We start from the raw sequence: 21,902 nt of genomic DNA, 5'->3' as shown, positions 1-21,902 counted from the left end.
ATGCAGCAGATACAGTATAGGTCTGAGACATGAATAGAAACGGACAGAAGGTGACAACAGTGCTCTACCTCTCAATCATACTGCTACTGCCTGGGTGCCTGCGTGAAAATGTTTTTTAAAAACTAGATGAACTGACATTGTACAATAAGTTACTTCTGATTATGTGCCCAGTTGTTCAGTTGCTTAACACATTATACAGAGGCTATTACTTGGCCTTGTACAAATGATTATTCAAAGTTCTGTACTCAAAATTTTAAGTACCGATAATTAGAGGACTGAATTAAAATTTTGTTGTGACAGATGCCTTATAAAAGTTCATGACTACTGTTTGCCAATACAGCTTGTTCTTGTTTCCCTTTTTAAAAATCCAAAATGTGTAATGAGTTCCTCAACATGTCTTAAGAGTAGATTTTACCTTTCAAGACCTGCACACAGCAGAAAAATGTATCTTCAAGAAACTGTTTAGTAAAAGAAACACTTACCCTGATGCTTCTGAACCCCTCTATAAATTCCTCTGAACATAGGATCTGTCAAGTTGATACCAATATCTGCAGAAGCCAAAAATAAAATAATCATTAGGAGTCTCTGTTGGAAACTTCTTTAAATTTAAGGTCCTGTTCCTAAACTTTTCATTTGCATATTCACTCAAATAATATCCAAGTGCCAGCCACTTTTCAGCTGCTGTGCTAGACCCACAGGATACAAAGACAAGCAAGATACTGTTATGGCTTTTGCCTAGATGTTCTCCTAAAGCCTCATGGAGTCATGGGTGGATCTTTCAGACTGGCTGGATCTAGTGTGTGATGCTGGGACTAAGAGTACATGATTCCTAGTTAGTCCACTGACTGGGTTGGCCTAGTTTTGAGTGTGGAAAATGGGAAGATTCACCCTGAGTGATATTTGAGTACCCTAAGGATATAGAGCCTGAATGATATAAGGGACAGAAAGAGGGCCACTGTGGTCACCTGCTGCTTTGCTGTCTTCTGCCCACCATGAACTGTTTCTTCACTATGATGCCCTCTGCCATGCACCCTGCTTTGGAGTCAACCAATTATGAACTGAAACATCTACAAACTGTGAGCTACAAGAAACCTTTCCTCCTCTAACTTTGAGTGTTGGATATTTTCTCAGCAACAAGAAAAGTAATTAGGGCAGACCTAACTCCTGCTCTCAAGAAACTCCCTGCAGAACTAATAAGGCAGACCAATCAACAGTCAATCATAAAACATTAAAAGGAAACACTGGTACAACAGGATAGAGAAGGGAACATCCAACCTAGTCAGGTGGCCGGCTTAGAAGTAATCCCTGCTCTGAAACTAGAACACCTTCAGTCTGTGGAACAGAACAGTATTTTAGAGTTAGGGTCCTGCTAGCTGCTGGAGAGCAACACAGGGAATGCAGTAGCTGGAAGAGGCCAAACCCAACTATGTTACCAGGCACAACAGGAAGCACTGATGGCTTAGAAGCAGAGGAGTAAGATTTACACTGCCGTAGCCCATCCTGGCATCTTTGCGGAAGGTGTTAGAAGGGGACAGATGCAGTTAGGATGACCCACCTGGAAACTGATAAGGACTCGTAAGTGCAATGAAGCCTACTTTACAGTAATGGAAATGGAGATGCAGAGAGGGTAATAAAACATTTATTTTCTTTATTCACCAAATATTTAAAAAGATCATTCTGTGCCAACTACTATATCAGAAGTTAGGGGATACAACAATGAGTAAGGCCCAACACTTGGTCCCTGTCTTCCAGAAATGTACAGTCAGTATAGAAGCTACAAATAAAATGCTGTAACATAAGCTAGACTATAAAGAAATCATGTTTACCTTCTTCCTTACTGTATCCCTGGAACACACCATAAGTGCTGACATACAGAAGAATTGAATACACATTTATGTACTCGATAAACAACTGTTATACACATGGGAGCACAAAGAAAGCAATACAATTTTGCCACAACAATATAAAAGCTTCACAGAAAAGCTGGGCCTTGAAAACAGCTTAGGCCTACAAGTTAAAGAAGAAGGCAAAGGGTATTGTACGCACAAGTGTGTGCAGGGACATACGAGAACTAGCAACAAGGGCTCCATGGTGCCTGCGGGGGGGTTCTCAGTGGACAACAATGTGCAGCATCCTCTTCCCCCAACATTTGGCAATGTCTCTATATACATTTTTGGTTGTCACATCTGAAGGGAGTGCTACTGGCATCTGGGTTGAGGCTTCAGAGGCTACCAAATATTCCAATACATAAGACAACCTCACAACAGAGAATTATCCAACTCAAAAACTATCCAATCATAAAAACCCAAAAACTAACCAAAAGGAGCCAAAAAGTAAGCAAATTTGATAAGTAAACATTCACAAGTGAAAAGTGAACCTGAGATTAACTTGGAGGCATTATGAGGTCTTGTCCTGTCTCAGCTACATGGAACCACCACCAAACCCTCTGCAGGGTCTACCCTGAGGCAGCTGACAGCTAAGACCCACTGCAGGTGACCCCAGGCCACTTGGTGCCGTCCTCTGAAGGCTCACAATGTACTTCAAATTCTGTGTTCAGCTCTGCACAAACGTGCGTCCTGGACACCGGGATACCCTGCCTGGCTCCGCCACCAACTTCCCCAACATCAGAATTGAAGGTGAGGAAATGAGACAACAGTACCTGTGGGTTTTTTCTTCTTTTAAAATATGTATCTCCAGTCAATAAAGATTTGGTTTCAACTTGACAACTATTCATATGTAGATATTTACTGTTAAAGCAACTGAAAGATAATTCATATAGCCACCCTTTAAAAACTACCAATTTCATTTAAATTGGTTTTCTTGTGTAGGCTGAATACTTGTTAGTTTTTTTTCTATAAAGGATAGAAATTTTATTTTAAATTTGTGCTACTACTCTTTTGATTAGTACATGCATTTTATATCATCTTGAGAAGTTAGCAGATGTACAAAATACAGTGTATTTTTTAAATCCTCTTCCCTTCCCCCCCCTCCTCTAGTGCTCCTTTCTTCTTTTCATTTTTGATGTTGTTAATCTTAGTTCATGTTTATGCATGTAATATCCACGTTCCTGGCATATCCTTGCTCCTGGCATATCCTCACTCTACCTATTTCCATCCCTTCCCCCTCATCAAGCGACGGAGATTTTTGTGAAGGTGAATTTTAGTCCTCTTCATGTCATTATTTATAAACTGAGACCTTTTAAAAACACCTAATATTAAAATCTCTGAGCTACTTTCAACATCCAGTTAAACATTTTCTTAGTGATAATATTATTTGGCTTAGTACGTTACATATTCTGTATCAATGTAAGCTAAACAGAATAACAAGATAATAAAATTGAGACATCTCAAAACTGAAGTGATTGTAGACATAGGGCACAACGAAAGTTCTGAACTGACATCTAGGATGAACACATATGGTTTGTTCATGCAAGGTTTTCTGAACAGAACTTTATATGAAGTAAAAATAAGTCATGGTTAAAAAAAAAAAAAAAAACAGACCACCATTCTGCATACCACGGCAGCCACAACTGACAGAAAACGTTCCCTTACTCATGGAGGTGGTGCTGGAGAACACTGGACCCCAAGAAGAGGCCCCTTCCTTATGTTTTTGAAACACAGAGAAAGCTGAGGGTAAAAGAAGAAATTAAAACTAAATTTGAGATCACTCATTTGATCCCTTTTAGCAGGTAACTATAGCCAGTACCAACGTATGCTGCGCACACTGTCTCAGTGTGAGTTTTCAAGGGGCAAAACTTTGCTGGTGTTATGATACGAATCTCAGAGACTGGGAAAACTGAGAGAGATTACAAGGAAACAGAACGTTGCATTGCTGCAGCATAAGAAAAAGTTGCTGAGTATAAAAAGCAAATTCTTCCTGCAAATGAATAGGAAAAGAATCACCAAGAACAAAATGCTTTTCAATGGTGACCCAACATCAGCCAGACAAGAAGGAGACAGTGAAGGGACGAGAGGCCAGGTGAAGGGAATCGGAACATCTCCCACTTAGCAACGTACGGAGGATCAGCTGGACCCGAGATGGAAAGTGTCCTGTTCTTAGCACCACCATGAACTTCAGCAAACATCAAAAAACAATGAAAGTCGAGAGACAGAAACTCAAAAAACAAGAATAAAACAGATCCTGAGTGACAAAAAGACTAATTGCTCAAAATTTCCAAGAATATTGAAAGAGCTATGGGACATTGCTGTTCAGAATTCGTTGTGCTCTTGAGATATTTAAAGTTTTGGCTGTGAACACTTTGCTTTTATTAATGCACATTTCATTCATATTTCCTCATACAAAAGAAAATGACATCAGTGTATACTTGTTTCACTGAAACTCATTTTTTATTCTTAAAAGACAGGAAATAATATCCAAATATGTTTAATATCTTTCACACTGACATAAACTACTTCCCTTCAGATAAAAGCCACTTCCTCACCCACTGACCCACCCCAGACTAGGAAGACTAGATTAACTGACAAGTCAATACACTGGGGCCAAAGAAAAATTCAAACTGATTAAAAGCAGTCAACCTGTGAGCAAATACCAAGGCATACAAAGATATGGAAGAACTGCAACTACACAGTTAGGGAAAGAAAGTGAATTGGGGTCAGAATTGTCAGCATTGCCAATTTTTTTTTTTTTTTATTTAAGAGGAAAAAGAGAAAAACACAAAACAAAACAAAGCGGTGTAAGGGTACACGTAATACAGAACTACAAAAAAAAAAAATAACAGTAAGAAATCACCTGTTAATAGATTACATATTATCATCTTGAAAATAGTTGCTCAAATCACAGTATCAAAGAATACAAGGTGGACATTCAAACAGGGAGACTGCAAACAGCTGTGTTCAATGATCCAAAAACATTGATATAGTCAGCTATTTAACACCCCTAAACACACTTGCTGTTATATCCATTAGAGCTCTTTTTCTTTTCTTTTTTTTTTTTCCCCTCTCTTTTTTACAACAAAATTTACACATTTTGGATTTTATTACTCCTTAGTGCTTATTACTTTTGGGGGGGGGAGAGAATACAGTCAAATATGGCAAAACAAAGCTGTCAGTCAAAACCAAGGATAGACATAGCACATGGTGTAGAACAGAGTACAAGGTTATCAACAATGGTTATCAACGTTGTCTCTTGTTACCTTAAAAAGAATTGTCTATCTCATTAGATATTATAAAGTTGGACAAAACAGTAGAGAACAAGACCAATAAAACTCAGGCATTGTAAACATTACAGGACTTCCAAAGAAGACAATAGTCAAAGCAGAATGGGCATCTTAGTGAATCTTATTGCCTTCAAAGTAGTTGCCTATATCCTCAAACTTGATACTATCAGACAGAATGGAACAGAGTCTAATCAGTCAAAACATGATCGTGGGAGTATTACAGGACTTCAAAACAAGTTAATAGGAAATCAAAAAGAGTTACTATTTATATATCCTAATTTTTAAAATTTTTTCTTTAAGACAAACATAAGAAATGACTAAATAATTTTTTTAAAAGAATAAGGGGGAGATTGAGATAAAACAGGACATAACAATATAACAATAGAGGTCAAAGCATGACTGTTTCAGCAACCTAGTACTTCACCACCATATAACCCGACTTAATAGTAGTTACCATAGTGTCTGTCTTTTTCCTTGAAATATTTGGATAAAACTTCATATACTCTAGCTTCAAATATTTCCAAATCAAGAAGCCCAGAATAAAGCCTTTCTAATTAATGAGTGAAAACTTTATAAGGTTTCAAGGCCACCTAATGGGGAATCATGATTACCACATATTTTTATATATTTGAATCATTACTTACATTAGGGAAACTATTCGGTATTCACACATGCGAGATTGATTTATTTCACTTATGAGTATGGTCTCAAGCTGCGCCCATTTATTGATAAATATCTCAATGTGATCCTTCTTTATAGCTGAATAATACTCCATTGTATAGAAATACCACTACTGTTTTATCCATTCCTCAGTTGATGGACACTTGGGTTGTTTCCAAGATCTGGCGATTACAAATTGTGCTGCTATAAACATAGGTGCACATATATCACTGTGGTATGATGCTTTCAGTACTTCTGGGAATATGCCTAGAAGTGGAATAGCTGGAATAAATGGGATTTCCAATGCCAACTTTTTGAGAAATCTCCAGACAGATCTCCACAAAGGCTGTACCAGTCTACACTCCCACCAGCAGTGCAGGAGAGTTCCTCTCCAGCATTTGTTGTTGGTTTTCTTGATCCTGGCCATTCTTTCAGGAGTGAGATGGTAGCTCAGTGTGGTTTTCATTTGCATTTCTCTAATGACCAATGATGATGAGCATTTTTTCATGTATTTATTTGCCATTTGCATTTCTTCATCTGAGAATTGCGTATTCATCTCAGATGCCCATTTTTGGATTGGATCTTTGAATTTTGGAGGTCTGAGTTTCTTTAATTCTTTATATGTTTTAGACAAGAGGCCCTTGTCTGAGAGAGAGTTCACTAAAATCTTTTCCCAGTTTGTGGGTTTTCTTTTCACTATGTTGGAGATTTCTTTTGACATGCAGAAACTTTTTAATAAGAAGTGGTCCCAGTTATTGATTCTGGGAAGTATTTCTGGAGTATTATTCAGCGGTTTGAGTCCTGTTCATGAATTCTTTACCTACCCCTATGTCTCCAAGGTTTCTACCCAATTTGTCTTCCAATAGATTTAGTGTTTCTGTTTTAATATTCAGATCTTTGACCCATTCAGATTTTAATTTAGTACATGGTGATAGACATGAGTCTAGCTTTAGTTTTCGGCAAATGGAGAGCCAGTTTTTCCAGCACCATTTATTAAAGAGACTGTCGTTCTTCCAGTGAACCTGCTTGGCTCCTTTATCAAAGATAAGGTGGTTGAGTGTGTTTGTAGTTGTGGTTGTATCTTCTAATCTATTCCATTGATCTTCGCCTCTGTTTTGATTCCAATACCATGTTGATTTTACTACTGTTGCTTTGTAGTATAACTTCAAGTCAGGGATTGTGATGCCTCCTGCTTTGTCTTTGCTGCTTAGAATTGCCTTTGCGATTCTAGGTCTCTTCTGGTTCCAGATGAAATTTAGGAGTGATTTCTCTAGATCTATAAGGTATGTTGATGGTATTTTTATTGGGATTGCATTGAATCTGTATAACAGTTTTGGGAGAATGACCATTTTCACAATGTTTGTTCTTCTTATCCATGAGCAAGGGATGTCTTTCCATTTTCTGAGATCATCTTCAATTTCTTTTTTCAGTGTATTATAATTTTCACTGTATAAGTCTTTCACTTCTTTCATAAGAGTAATTCCTAAATATTTCATTTTTTTGCTTGCTAATGTGAATAGTCCAGTTTCTCTTATTTCCCTCTCTGTGATTTTGTTGTTCGTGTATAGGAATGCTATTGATTTCTGAGTATGGATTTTGTATCCAGCCACATTACTGAATTTATTTATTGTATCTAAGAGTCTTTCAATGGAGTTTAGGGGGTCTGCTATGTAGAATATCATGTCATCTGCAAACAATGATAATTTAACTTCTTCTTTTCCTATTTTTACCCCTTTTATTTCTCTTTCTTGCCTAATTGCTCTGGCTAGTACTTCCAGTACTGTATTAAATAGGAGTGGTGATAAAGGACATCCTTGTCTTGTGCCCGATTTTAAAGTAAAGGCTTTCAATTTTTGGCCATTTAGTATGATGCTGGCTGTTGGTTTGTCATAAATGGCCTTTATTATATTGAGGTAAAGACCATTTATTCCAATTTTCTGTATAGTTCTTATCATGAATAAGTGTTGGACCTTATCGAAGGCTTTTTCTGCATCTATAGAAATTATCATGTGATTCTTATTTTTGGCTTTATTGATATGGTGGATTACATTTATTGATTTGCGTATGTTGAACCATCCTTGCATTCCTGGGATGAATCCCACTTGGTCATGGTGTATAATCTTCTTGATGATTTGCTGGATCCTATTTGCCAATATTTTATTGAGGATTTTTGCATCTGTGTTCATTAGGGAGATCGGTCTATAGTTCTCTTTTATAGTTGGGTCTTTCTCAGGTTTTGGTACTAGAGTAATATTTGCTTCCAGGAATGACTTAGGAAGGATTGCTTCCCTTTCAATTTCATTGAATAGTTTGAGGAGTGTCAGCATTAGGTCTTCTTTGTATTTCTTGTAGAATTCTGCAGTGAATCCATCTGGGCCTGGGCTCTTCTTGGTGGGTAAGGACTTAATTACATTTTCAATTTCATTAGCAGACATTGGGTTATTCAACAGTTTTACATCCTCTTGATCTAGCTTTGGTACTTCATATGCTTCTAAGAATCTGTCTATTTCTTCTGTGTTATCAAACTTCTGAGAGCAGAGTTTTTCGAAATAGGTGTTGATGATCCTCTGTATTTCTATTGGGTCTGTAGTGATTTCTCCTTTTTCATTTCTTATTGCATGAATTTGAGCTTTTTCTTCCCTTTTTTTAATAAGGTTGGCTAGGGGCTTATCGATTTTATTTATTCTTTCAAAGAACCAACTCTTTGATTCATTGATTCTTTGGACTGTTTTCTTAGTCTGTATTGCATTGATTTCTGCTCTGATTTTTATAATTTCCTCTCTTCTTTTGGCTTTGGGCTTGACTTGCTCTTCTTTTTCTAGCTGTTTGAGGTGTAGCATCAAGTTATTTATTTGTATTCGCTCTGTTTTCCTGATGTGGGAACTCAGTGCAATAAATTTTCCTCTCAGGACGGCTTTCATTGCATCCCACAGATTCCGGTAAGTTGTATCTGCATTTTCATTTTCTTTTAGGTATTGTTTAATTTCTTCTTTAATTTCTTCTGTGACCCACTGATTGCTCAAGAGTGTGTTATTCAGTTTCCATGTGTTTGCGGAATTTTTGCAGTATCTTTTATCATTAATTTCTAATTTCAGAGTGTTATGATCCGATAATATGCAAGGGATGATTTCAGCTCTTTTGCATTTGCTTAAATATGTTCTGTGAGCTAATATATGGTCTATTTTAGAAAAAGATCCATGTACTGCTGAGAAGAATGTGTATTCTGATGTTGTTGAGTGGAACATTCTGGATATGTCTATCAAACCCATTTGTTCACAGGTGTGATTCAGTTCTGTTATTTCTTTGCTCATTTTTTGTCTGGTTGATCTGTCCCTTGGTGTCAGTGGTGTATTAAGGTCTCCTGTTACAATTGTGTTACTGATAATTTGAGTTTTCATTTCTGTTAATAATTGTTTTATACAACTGGGTGATCTGGAGTTTGGTGCGTATATATTTAAGATAGTTATCTCTTCCTCTTGGAGTTTTCCCCTTACGAGTATGTAGTGACCTTCTTTGTCCTTTATGGTCATTGTTGGTTTAAAGTTCACGTTGTCTGCAAACAGAATGGCTACTCCTGCCTTTTTTTGGATTCCTGCTGCATGAAGAATTGTTTTCCATCCTTTGACTTTCAGTCTGTGAGTATCCTTCTGGGTTAGATGGGTTTCCTGTAAACAGCATATGGTTGGATTTTGTTTCTTGATCCATTCTGCTAGTCTGTTTCTTTTGATTGGTGCATTGAGACCATTTACATTAATGGTTATTACTGATAAATGCTGGTTAATTGTAGGAATGTTATCTCTCTGCCGTTGCATCTTTATCTTTCTGTTCTGTTTAATTATTTGCTTTGCTTAGTGGTTTTTTCCTTTGTGTATCTAAACTGTCTTTCAATATTTTTTGCAGGGTTGGTTTGGTGTTCATGAAGTTCTTCAGCTGTTCTTTGTCATGGAAGTATCGTATTTCACCATCTATTTTGAATGATAGTTTTGCAGGATATATCAGTCTTGGTTGGAAATCATTTTGCTTTAGGATCTGGAATATTTCACTCCATGCTCTTCTTGACTTTATTGTTTGTGCTGAGAAGTCTGCTGTGATTCTGATAGGTTTTCCTTTATAAGTGATCTGTCTTTTCTCTCTGACAGCTTTTAATAGTCTATTCTTGTGTTGGATTTCTGGGATGGTGATTATTATATGGCTGGGTGTAGTTTTATTTTGGTTATGACTATTTGGAGTTCTACATGCTTCACTGATCCTGATGTCAGTTTCTGATCTCATGCTTGGGAAATTTTCAGCTATTACTTCTCTAAATATCCTCCTGACATCTTTCATGTTGTCTCCCTCTCTTTCATTAATCCCTATCATTCTTATGTTATTCTTCTTTGCATCGTCTTGCAGTTGTTGAATTGTTGTTTCCTGATTCCTTGTTATTTTCAAAAGATCTTTCCTTTCCTGTTCACTAGCTGCAATCCTGTCTTCAAGGTCTGAAATTCTATCTTCACTTTCATTAAGGCGGTTTTTACAACTTTCAGTGGAGTTTTTTATTTCCTGTACATCTCTGTGCATCTGCATTATGTATTCTGTTTGTTTCTTATATTGCTCGTCTAGGGATTCTATCTTTTTGTTTATTTCCTCCAATTTTTTATCTGTGTTTTCTTTAGATATATTCAGAATCTCTTTCATTTCTTTTATCATTTCATCTTTTACCTGGGAGATTATTTCAAGTTTGAATTTCTTTAAAGCTTCCTGGAGTTGCTTGTCAATTTCAGTAGCTATTGTGTCCGATATATGAGGTGGATGGCATATATTTTCTTCTATATACATCGCTCCTAGGGTTTCTTGAGATGGGCTGGAGGTTTGAGGTTGTAATTTGGTCTTTCGTTTTGTCATTTTCCTATATTTCTGTGTTTCAAGTGTTATTTAAGCTTCCTCAGGATCTGTTGAAAATCCCCTTCTATGTTTGGAGCTACTGAGACTCTGGCACCGCGCTACCCCAAGCCATTGGACCTACAGAACCAGTGGCCCTCCTCTGCCTGCTCAGAACTCCGCAGTTCCAGACAAGCTGGGCCTCAGGGACACTGTGCGCCCACCTGCCCCTTGGAAGCTCCACAGTTCTTCAATCGCAGTCAGGTTAGGGTACTCACCACAGGCCGCGGTGCCTCAGGCACCTGTGGACCCTCCCTGCTTGCAGAGATATCCACAGTCCTCCCAACACACAGAGAGGCCGATGCAGGCACCCCAGTTCCGCCCAGCTCCTCCTCTGTACACTGATGGCTAGGCGTGGCCGCAAAACAGGCTGGGCTCGGCTGATAGTGTGGGCCGGCCCACTCGTCGGGAGCTCAGCAGTTCTCCAAGTGCAACCGGAATGGGGAGGCTGATGTGGAAGCCTCAAACCCACCTCTCCCCTTCACTGCACCTGGAAGCCTGGGGGGACTCCAACAGTCTGGGCGGAGATATCCAGAGTCCTCCAGACATGCAGAGAGGCTGATGAGGGCACCCCAGATCTGCCCAGCTCCTCCTCTGCACACCGATGGCCAGGCACGATAGCATTGCCAATTTTTAGCTGAATGGTCTCAGGCAAGTAATGGCCCACACTGAACCTCAGTTTACTTACAAGTAAAATGGGCAGGAATTTCTCCTTCTACCAATGAATATGGCTCAGATCTAAAGATGAATGTGAAGCCATTTTGCAGATCAAGAGCTAAAATATGTTGTTATTATTATTATTATAGAGAAGAGTACAAATATTGTAACAGGCCAACACCAAATGAAATTTCAGTCAATCTTAACTATATTGTTACAGCGCCTTACATACCTACTACTCCCAATCCAAGACCACCTTATGGAAGAGCCCAGTGTGAGTCACCTGTTTCCAGCAGTACATGCCTGTAATCCCAGCACTCAGGAGGCTGAGGTAAAAGGTCTGCAAGTTCAAGGCTGTCCTAGGCACTGAACAGTCAGCTCAAGGCCAGCCTGGACTACACAGTGAGATCCTGTCTCAAACAACACACACACACCTCATAATAGAATCATAAACATAAAGTCAGCTGAAATATTATTTAAGTTATTCAAAATGTGCTGCTCTACTGAGGCAGATTAGGGTATGGTTGCTCAGCGTTCCAGGCCTCATGTGCAGAAAACTTCCCAAAGCCCCGTACCTGGAACCAATCGGAAAGCACTAGCGTTAATTCTTGGGAGAACCAGAGCAGGTGTTTGACAGGGCGGCCTGGACTGGACATCATTCTGAGGAATGGGAGACAAAACAGACCTATTGGCTACTTTGCTGTTTCACAGTAGTTCTCTCTCTGTGGAGTTCCCTGGGCCACCCAGTGGTCAGTGTCTGCTCAGGCTGACCGAGTTGTCCAGGAGCGGTAACTGAGGTGCCAGAACATCTTGAAGGCAGGATGTTTTGTCAACTCAAGCAGAGATGGGCCTTATGGGGGAAACAAGGTATCTTCCTAGGGGACAATTAGATAAAAGTTAATAATTCAGCCACATTTTCACCACGTCTTGCTAACCTGAAACAAATAGTCAGCAGGACGCCAAGCCCCTGTTGTCCCTCAGTAAATCGGGGCAGTTGAGGTCAGGATTTCACTGCAGTGTAGTCCCTTGGCCTCCATAAAGATACGGTCTGCTGTGTTTTGAGTCACCTCTATGTCAGGGTTTGGTGGCTCAAATCCAGCAAGTGCCACCTGAACAGAGACTGAGCTGCTGCGATGATGAGCAATGAGGACAAAAGAACATGAAACAGAAAGGAACACTAGGTAACGGACTGTAAAGTGGAGGATTTCTGCACCCTGGTAGCTTCTGCAGTCAGGATAATAAGGGGGTAGTCATAACAACAGAGCAAAAGAGGTAGACCAAGGTTTTGCACTGGCTACTGAAGATGGCTGACATTTCAGTTTCCGGAGAGCAGCTTATTATACTTCTAGGGCTCATGATTGAAAATAACTCATGGTTTCCCAATCATGGTAGTCTAGGTCTTACAATCTGAGATAGAGAAGCAGAAAATCTGAGGGGGGCTCAAGGACAAGGGAAAAAGGTACGACTGGCCAGCCTGACAACATGGGGTTTCCTCTAAGCTGCCCTGGTCTCAGTTAATCAGGAGAATGAAACTAAGGGACCTAATCACTCAGCTGTTAAGCCCTCATCCTTTCCCATGGGCAGCCCAGAAGATCTTGGGTAATGGTCAACTTCTGCCTTCACCACCACTGCTACCCCCATAGGCCAATCTACCCTTGTAGACTGCCTGAAAGAGGTGGCTCTCGGGGAAATTATAGCTTTCCCAATGTAAATACAAAATAGGAACAGGATACATACCGCCATGCAATTTGACATCTACAAGGAGATCAGAAAGAGTATCAGGGAAAATGGACCAACTAATCTCTTTTACTTTTACTTTTTTTTGTGGGTACTGGGGATCAAACTGGAGACCTGCTCTTGCCAGGTAGGTGCTTATGCCACTGAGCTAAGCCCTCAGCCCCTAGTCTCCTCTACTAAAGGGCTACTTATCGCTTTAGGCAGTCAGTATCACATGACTCCCTTAGTAAAGATCTGCTTAGAAGCTCCTTAATGTTTGCTAAGAAGAACTGAGTTATAAAACTCTATGAAGAACAGCCTACTCAAAATGTGCCTACAGGAGTACAAATCACCACTCAAATGTTACAGGGGAGAGGGCCCCAGGCTGTAGTTCAGTCCCAGCTAACTGCTAAGAGAAATTTTCAAGATGCTATGAAATCTGTTTGTGTTTGAGCTCAGGCTGTGGAGGATCTCATAAAGGCATATCAACTGCTGAGCACAGAGACACATAAAGCTAGGGTTTTTGCTGCTGCCATTGGGCTTCCTCTTAATAAACAGAAAAAATGCTACTTGCTTTCAATATGGAAAACCTGGTCACCTTAAAAAAGGTTACAAACAGAAGAGAAGGGGATCTCTGCCCACAGGGCCAAGTAACACTTCGTAGGCCCCAGGCCTTTTCTCTTGAGGTAAAAATGTGAACCACTGGACTGATCAATGCCAATCTAAATATGATAAGGATGGCAACCCTCTCTCCTTGAAACACACCCAGTGGGGCCTGCCCCTGGTCCCACAAATAATGGGGGTGGTGACCGATGATGCGCACAGAAAATGCTATACTTACTCACTAGAATATAATATCCTCACTAGAGCAGCCCCTCAAAAGGTCCTCATAGGAATCTTCAGACCCCTTTCAACTGGGACCAGAGGACTCATTTTGGGAAAATTTGGACTAAATGCTCCAGGGGTAATGGTGATTCTGCAGCAGATGTAGATTAGCAAGAGGAAATCATGGTACTACTGCAAGGGAAGGGAATACTCCGGGAATGAAAACTGGTCCTCCTCTTGTTATGAGTTCCTCAGTCTAAAGAAAAGGAGATGGGAGACCAAGGATTTGGTAGCACTGGAGATCAGTCTATTGGGCCCACTCATCACAGCCTCTCAACTCTGTGACTGTGCAGATAAACAATCAAATCTTCAAACTGCTGGACACAGGAGCATATATGCTACTCCTGCAAAAAGAATGGCCCAGAACCTGGCCTTGCCAAAGAACTTCCTCTGGGCTAACAGGCTTTGGACTCTAGTCTCTTGTGCTCCACGGCAGTGCTATTCTTTCTGGGCCTGGTCCAGACAGAAAGACAGCACTCATCCAACTACACTGCAGGAATACCTGTAAATCTCTGAGGCAGAGATCTATTACAACACTGGGGCTTTTCATTAGGGAATCCACCTTTTCTGCAGGTGCCACTGTTGTCACTCCCCTTGCCCTCACTTGGCTCATGCAGGAGCTGGTCTGGATGAGCAGTGGCCACTAAAAGAGGAAAAATTACATCATGTTTACCTCTTAGTACAGGAATAGTTACAACAGGGACACAGAGAACCTTCCAGAGTCCTTGGAATTCCCTTGTTTTGGTCGTACCAAAAAAAGGAGACTTACAAGGCCTTCCTGCAATCAGTGCAATCATTCAACCTATTGGGGCTTTGCAGCCTGGGCTTCCTTCACCATCTATGATTTCCCAAGATTGGTCACTGACAGTGATCGATCTAAAAAGATAAGTTTCTTTACCATTTCTTTGGCCTCTCAAGATTGTGAAAAGATGCTCTCACCCTTGCTTCTGTCAACAACTCAGCCATGTTTTAGAGGTTTCATTGCAAAGTGCAACTCCAGCTTATGCTTAACAGTCCTATAATATGTCAAAATCCGGCTGCTAGAACAACCAGACAACAGTGGCTTTGAGTATGCCATGAATGACATCTTGTTAAGTACTATGATCCCTTGGAGTTTTTAAAGCTATATCATTAACAGCTAGAACAAGTCTGAAGTTTCAAGCAAATTGTGGCACCTGATAAAGTACAAAAAACTCCCCCTGGAATCATTTGGGTTACATTTTAACAAAACATACTATCAAGCCCCAAACACCCTCTATTAGGAGTGATTAACTGACTACTTTAAATGATTTTCAGGCTGGGCATGGTGGTGCATGCTGTAATCCCAGCACTGGGCAGGCTGAGGCAGGAGGACTGCTGTGAGTTCAAGGTCAACCTGGGCTACAAAATGATTTTAAGGCCATATTGAACTGCATAGTGAAACCCTGTCTCCAAAATACCAAAGAAAAAGACAAAATATCACCCCTTGCTACCGCTTCAGTCTAGATGTCTCCCCAAAACCTCACACAGTTCTGGGTGGCTCTATCTAGCATATGTGATGCTGGGACTACTAAGAGTGTGTAATTAGGACTTCCAGGAAGATGCTGGAGCGATAAGCAGCAGAGAGAACAGCCTCTCTGGGAATCACCATCCAGACATTGGGATATAGCATTATAAAGAAGACAAGAAGGAACTGAGGCCCCTGGAACCAGGAAAAATCTGAAATGCGAACTGAAGCCTACAGAGTAAAAAGAAAAACTTCAAGGAAGAAGTTAGCAGCCAGCAGCACCTTCACCCTGAGATGGGACTCACAGCATTGAACCTGGGGACGCATGGTAAGGGTAACCTTGGTGGCCTCTGCAGAGACACACCACAGTGGAGGGGAAAAGGGGATGTGGAGGACTGTAATGGCTGGTGGGGAAGGCAGAGTGAAGGAGTTTTGGCCCAGACGGGACTCTGTAGCCAGAAAAGCCTCAACCAGGAACCAGGGAGCTCTTATTCCCCCCCCCCAATCCCTAGGGATTTGCCTGTGCCTCTATCTCCCCCACCCTTAGGAATTTGCCCCTGGTGCCAAACATGTGCCAATGAGATACCTGTGCATCTCTAATGGCCCCAGGGCACTACCCTAAGCTTAGGCTACTTATATACCCCCCCACACACACACACACACAACGTGTCTGCCAGACTCCAGCAGTTGGGGGGTTTTGGTTTTCTCTCTCCACGTTCTCAGAATAAAGGCCTCTTTTGTTTTATACTTATCATCTTTTGGATATAATCTTATCACAGAGGACTTAGTCTTCCCACTGGGAGAGAGGGATTAGCTTCGAGCCATTTTGTTGGAACTTTTTTTTCTTTTGGCACCAGGGATCAAACTTGCAACCTTGTGTTTGACAGGCAGGTGCTTGTGCCACTAACTAAACCCCCAGCCTGGAAGCCATTCTGTAGATGGTGCTGTACACTAGCAAAAAGAGCTTTGTTATATTTGTATTATGCCAAAATATCTGTAACAGTGACCCTAACTGTTCTGTATATGTTTCCTATCTCCCTCTGGGTGACCTAATTGATACGTTAATCAATTCTCTCCTCTTGAATTGTAAGTCCCTGGGGTCCTAACCTAACTGATATGTTAAACATTGCTGCCCTCTACAAATAACAGATATGGTACTAAAATAAGGTAACAAAGGTTGTTAACTGCTGCTAGCCTCTTCTGTTCTCTGCTGAGGAAAACAAGATCTTCTCCATTAGCCTATCTCCTGATCCACGCCTCGACCCCCTTACTTTGTAAACTGTGATATATACTTAAAGGTGGCAAGTATAGAGGGACACACACAGCTTTTGCAATCTCCAACTGCACTGTGTCACTGGGCCCAGGATAAAATAAATCAGCACCACTTTTTAAAATATGTTTTTGCCTCATTTTTAAACTCGAGTTTGGGGGCTCGTTTGTGAATTACAAGAGATGGGCCAGCTGATCTCAGAACCTAGAACTGCTGCTGGTTGCTTCTATCAGCTCCCATCTGTGTGCAGACCTGGGGAAACTGCTTGGACTCCAGCAAACCCAATGAGTCTGGTGTCAGGGCAGGCCTGCTGAGATTATCCATTACTCTGCCATAAAGCAACTGCTGGCTTGCTAGCACAGATCATCATGCAGGTTGTCTACTAGTGAAACCAGAGAATCCTGGAAGTGGACTGTTCATTTTTCTTTTTTGTATTTTATTCTCTTTTTATTATGTGTGAAAGAGGATCTTATCCTCTTTGTGGGTGTGGTTCTGTTCCTTTTAGCCCTTCCATCTCTTTTTTCCTTCAGTGTTCTGCACCAGTTTCCAAAGTTGGTGATTTCCCATTTGTCCTCCAACCTTGCTTCTAATCTCTTTCTCTTCTTCCACTACTCTATTTTCTCCTTAATCCATTTTAAATTTGAACCCTTGACACATTTATAGACTTATGTAATGCATATAATTATCTGACTTGTCTTACATTTTATTATATAATCACAAATCTAATGCATACAGTTAAAAGTTGTCAATTAAGGGTTATTCATCTTGTTATTTTCTGGGCTGTGCTTAATGCTGTTGGTACTTCTATAGCCAAAAGTGACATAATTGTTCTAAACAGCTATTGGCCCTGGTATTCCATGACTGAGATTAACTAAAGGTCACAGAAAATATTGTGGCACAGTGCCAAAGAACCAAGGTCTAGGCCAAACAAGCAAATATCTCCAACAGACTGAAGAGGTAAGATCTTCCAACAGACACAAAACCCAAAAATCAGCTATACCTGGAAGATACCTCAGAGACATAATCATCACCTAAGGGTCCTAAACACTACCAATAAATCAACCTACCACACACAACTTACAAGCATCACCTCAGGAATTAAACTAAAAAGACACAGAAAATAAAATGAGAAGATAGTTAAGCAAATTGAAACCCCAGATATCCAGTTTGCCAATAGCAAATCCAGGGAGCAATGAAATGGGACAATCTAAAAGCCCCCCACCAGGTCTCTCTGAAGTGGTAATGACAAAGCAATTGAATGAGGCTCTGGAAAAAGTGAAATCAGAAATAATCTCTCAGACAGAGATTACCAAAATACACACCATGCTTAGTGACTAGAGCAGACACAGACAAAAAAATAGACAAGCTTAAGAAAATTATGGAAGATCAGCATAGGAAAGAAATGAAATTCATAAAGCAGATTCAAGCAGATATCCAGAAGAATAAAAACTCCATTTAAAATATTCTAAGCAGATTAGGCCAAAGTGAGGACAAGACCTCAGATATTAATAACAGGTTTGTAGGTAGTGACCAGGGAAAGAAAGATTTCTCAAAAATAGCAAGAGACATGAGAAATCAATCCAGCAGCTGCTAAGTGAAACAAAAAAGAGTAATTTAAGATTTACTGGAGTCAATGAAAAAAGCAGAAGATACCACAAATGACACTAAAAGAACGTTCACAGATGTCCTGTCGGAAAACTTTCCTGGTAGAGAAAAAAGAATTTGACATGCAGATAAATGAAGCACATAGAACTCCATTAGCCATGATTAAAAAAAAAAAATCTATGACTAGGCATATCATAGTAAAGGTGAAATTCAGAAATTTCATCCAGAAATTCAACACAAGAATAAAATCTTCAAAGCTGTTAGAGAAAAGAAACAAATCACCTACAAAGGAAAGCCCATCAGAATCACTGCTGACTTTTCAGCATAAACTCTCACTTCAAGGAGAGTTTGTGATGAAAGTTCTGAAAGAAAACGACTTTCAACCCAGACTGATGTATCCCACAAAACTATCTTTCAAAACTGAAGAAGAAATAAGATAGTTATGACAAAGAACATCTGAGGAAATTTATGACCACCAAACTAGCACTCCAAAATGTTCTGAAGGACATTCTAGAAAGAGATAGTAAGACTACAGTTCCATGAACCCCAACAGAAGGAATCTGCCAGGAAAGGCAAACAATTGGAGGAAAACAAGGGAAAATCCAACTACAAGAAAATAACATGACATGGAATTAGTCAATACATATCAATTATAACCATCAATGTTAATGGTCTTAATTCACCAATCAAAAGACACAGACTGGCAGAATGGATCAAGAAGCTAGATCAACTGTTCAATATTTACTTAGGATTCTCAAGTGCTTTCATATAAAAGTAGTCCTTGGTTTCTTTTTTTAAGGTAAAGGCTTTAATTTTCTTTGAATCATATATATATACTTATGAAACAAAAGTGAGGAGATGATGGGGCTACAACAGCAACTCCACAAATGAGACCACATTAAGCTCTGATTATTCTTAATTTTTTTCAATCTTAATGATCAAGGTCATACCTCTGCAGAACAACACTGGGCTTCTAAGCTTGCACATACACAGGACCCACTACTTCTACAGAAAGATATTAACTCAGAGCTTTGTGGGGAGGCATGTTTCCTATTTAACATGGTGCAGAAGGTTTGCTTGTGTATTAAAAGGACCAATTTGGTTACCAGTCCAGTTGGTGAAGCCTTATGATGGCTTTCAGGGAAAAGAAACCAATTCCTCAGATTCAGCTGTTTCTATTTGAAACAGAAAAAAGACTCACCTCCCTTCCTGGTATGCTGAACAACTCAGGCTCCCGAGATGACCTGGGGAGCCTGAAAAGTATAGATAAAGCCCTTCAAGGCACAGAACCCTTCCTCCCTGCAAATCCTCTTCCGGCCACACTTGCTGCGATCAACCTGTGTAGTAATGCTAGAATGCCTTCCAATGTGTCAAATAGCTCCCTACTGGGCTTTCATGTAAGACTCCCCTTTAATAGGAACCAGTGACTTGGTTTGACTCTATTTTTCCTTTATTCAACAAAGAAGTTCCTGAATAGGAGGCACAGAGCCTCCTCCTGCTTCCTCATCTGACTCCATGTCATACAACGGAACCAATATAACTTCATGGTTCATGCTAGCCCCTATCTGTATAGGTACTGACATCCTGTATTTAACTCTCAGAGAACAGGTGTGGCTCCATTTGTGCTCAGGTCCTAATGCCCTTGAATTTTTGTCTTTGGGAAGTTATAAACATGTAACACTACTACAAATGTGTCCACCCCATCCTGCCCCTTTGGCATGTCATCGGAGACACATATCCTGAATATCAGGAAGTTATAATCAGGGAATTCTACAGAGGCCCCAACAGACATGAGACCAAATTGGGAAACCTAACGATTGCTGGCTGGCGACCAAGAGGCTATCTTCATGATAAACACAGCCATACACTTTTCTGCATACACTTCCGATTTTTCACATTCCACTATCGTAATGATTCCATAATCTGGGGAGAAGGTGGTTTATCCACGTCCACCGTTCTTGAATACCTGCCTACCACAGACTGCCACCTAGAGGTTGGGACATTCCTTCCACTCATATCGCATATGGCAGGGACAATTATCTAAAAATGGGAGCCAAACCAACCTTACATTTTATCATACTAGTACTTCTTGTATCAAAGTGTGCATCGGCCATCCTTACGTCTTTTAACTAGGCTTCTTAATGTTTCCCTCCAGGACCTGTCACACTTGTACATATTGTGCTTGCTTGCTTCAGATGTATACCTCGAAAGACATTCACTTATTTACCTGTGAACTTAACCCATACTTGGGAAGATTCTTGTACCACTCATATCTTGACTTAGGCCCTCGATGGTCTCTGTAGTTTATTGGCATGCTCAGTGTCGCTTTCATGGCTGCCATAGACATTGTGGCCACAACTGCTACTGCAATTACATTTTTGACCCAGTCTGTACAGATTGCTAAATAAGTCAACCATGCTGTTCTTAATGTGACAACAACCCGTAATATTCAACACCCTATAGATAAAAAAAACTGCTTACAGCTTGTGGATTACCTAATGGCTCTTAATAAAGAAAATTCTCTTGCCTATGATGGCATTATAAGCATGTATGTGTCACGTATCTGTGGAATAAAACCCAACATACTTAGGAAATGATAAAAAAAAAAAAAACATTCCCAAGGGTCTGCCAAAGGTAACATTACTTTTGACATACAGAAGCTCCATCATCAAATCCAACAAACTGTCCTGGCTACCCAAGAGCAGGCAAAACAGACAGAATCATTTAAGATCTTTAAATCCAATCTTAGCTGGCTCAATCCCCAAACCGGGATTATAGGAACTCATTAGGAAATGATAGCCTTGTTGCTGCCTTGTTAATAATTGCTTCCTTTCTCCTTAGTCTGTGAAACAGAATGAAGGCACTCATGAGCCAAAAACAACACCAAGTCTGGTTTACTAAGAAACTTCTTAAAGAAACAAAAAGAGAGATATTATACCCAACAGGTAAATGTCTGCTCAAGTTGACTCAAGGCAGAAGACTACAAAAACTCTGGTCAGAATATTGTCTGATATGCCTAGAGAACTAGCCATGGAGAGATTATGTGTGATCTGGGAAACAGGACTAATGCTTTATTTTTTTCCTAAGGATTGTTTATATTTTGTATTTTCTTCTGATATAGATATGATTTTTCTTTGCGTATGCTTGTATTATATAGCATAATTAGAATCAATGCAGTAGATTTTGCACATAATAGTTGCAGCTAAAAGTATTTTTTTAGAGTGAGAGTTTGTAAATGACACCCCAGTTGGGCAGTGACACATACAAAAAATCCACTTATGAGGGAAGAAAGGAAGAGGGGGGTAAATTGACCTAAGGAAACCTTCATGCTAATCAAACCTTCCGCTAAGTCTGGTGTTCAGAAGAGAATGGAGATAAAGCCAGAAGAGACAAACAGGACAAGGGTGTAGTGTAATAAACAGCGCCTTCTGAATTCATAGTACTCCTTTGTGGTGATGGGTGGTGGAAAGTGGAGGGACCTTCCAAAAGGGAGAAACTCTTAACAGGCTTGAAGAAGTTAAGAATAT

At 40.1% G+C, this 21,902-nt stretch overlaps 1 protein-coding gene across 22 annotated transcripts in view; it reads right to left on the bottom strand.

Moving 5' to 3' along the window:
• The window catches only part of Tatdn1 (TatD DNase domain containing 1), a 55,247-nt gene that overhangs the window by 27,866 nt on the left and 5,479 nt on the right, over positions 1-21,902 (bottom strand). For 21 of the 22 annotated variants that reach the window (XR_010041233.1, XR_010041238.1, XR_002790530.2 and 18 more), the window contains exon 2: positions 483-548. The exons of the other annotated variant lie outside the window; for it this stretch is intronic. Coding sequence is in view for 12 of the 21 variants with exons in the window: in XM_003467380.5 (XP_003467428.2) it covers positions 483-548 (66 nt within the window). In the remaining 9 variants the exon portion in view is untranslated. The remainder of the gene's footprint in view (positions 1-482; positions 549-21,902) is intronic. 22 annotated transcript variants of the gene reach the window in all.

This window comes from Cavia porcellus, unplaced genomic scaffold, assembly GCF_034190915.1.
Source record: "Cavia porcellus strain 051 isolate PalLab524CR breed Dunkin Hartley unplaced genomic scaffold, mCavPor4.1 scaffold_19, whole genome shotgun sequence".
Taxonomy (NCBI): Eukaryota; Metazoa; Chordata; class Mammalia; order Rodentia; family Caviidae; genus Cavia; species Cavia porcellus.
This window is presented reverse-complemented; position numbering and strand designations above follow the sequence as displayed.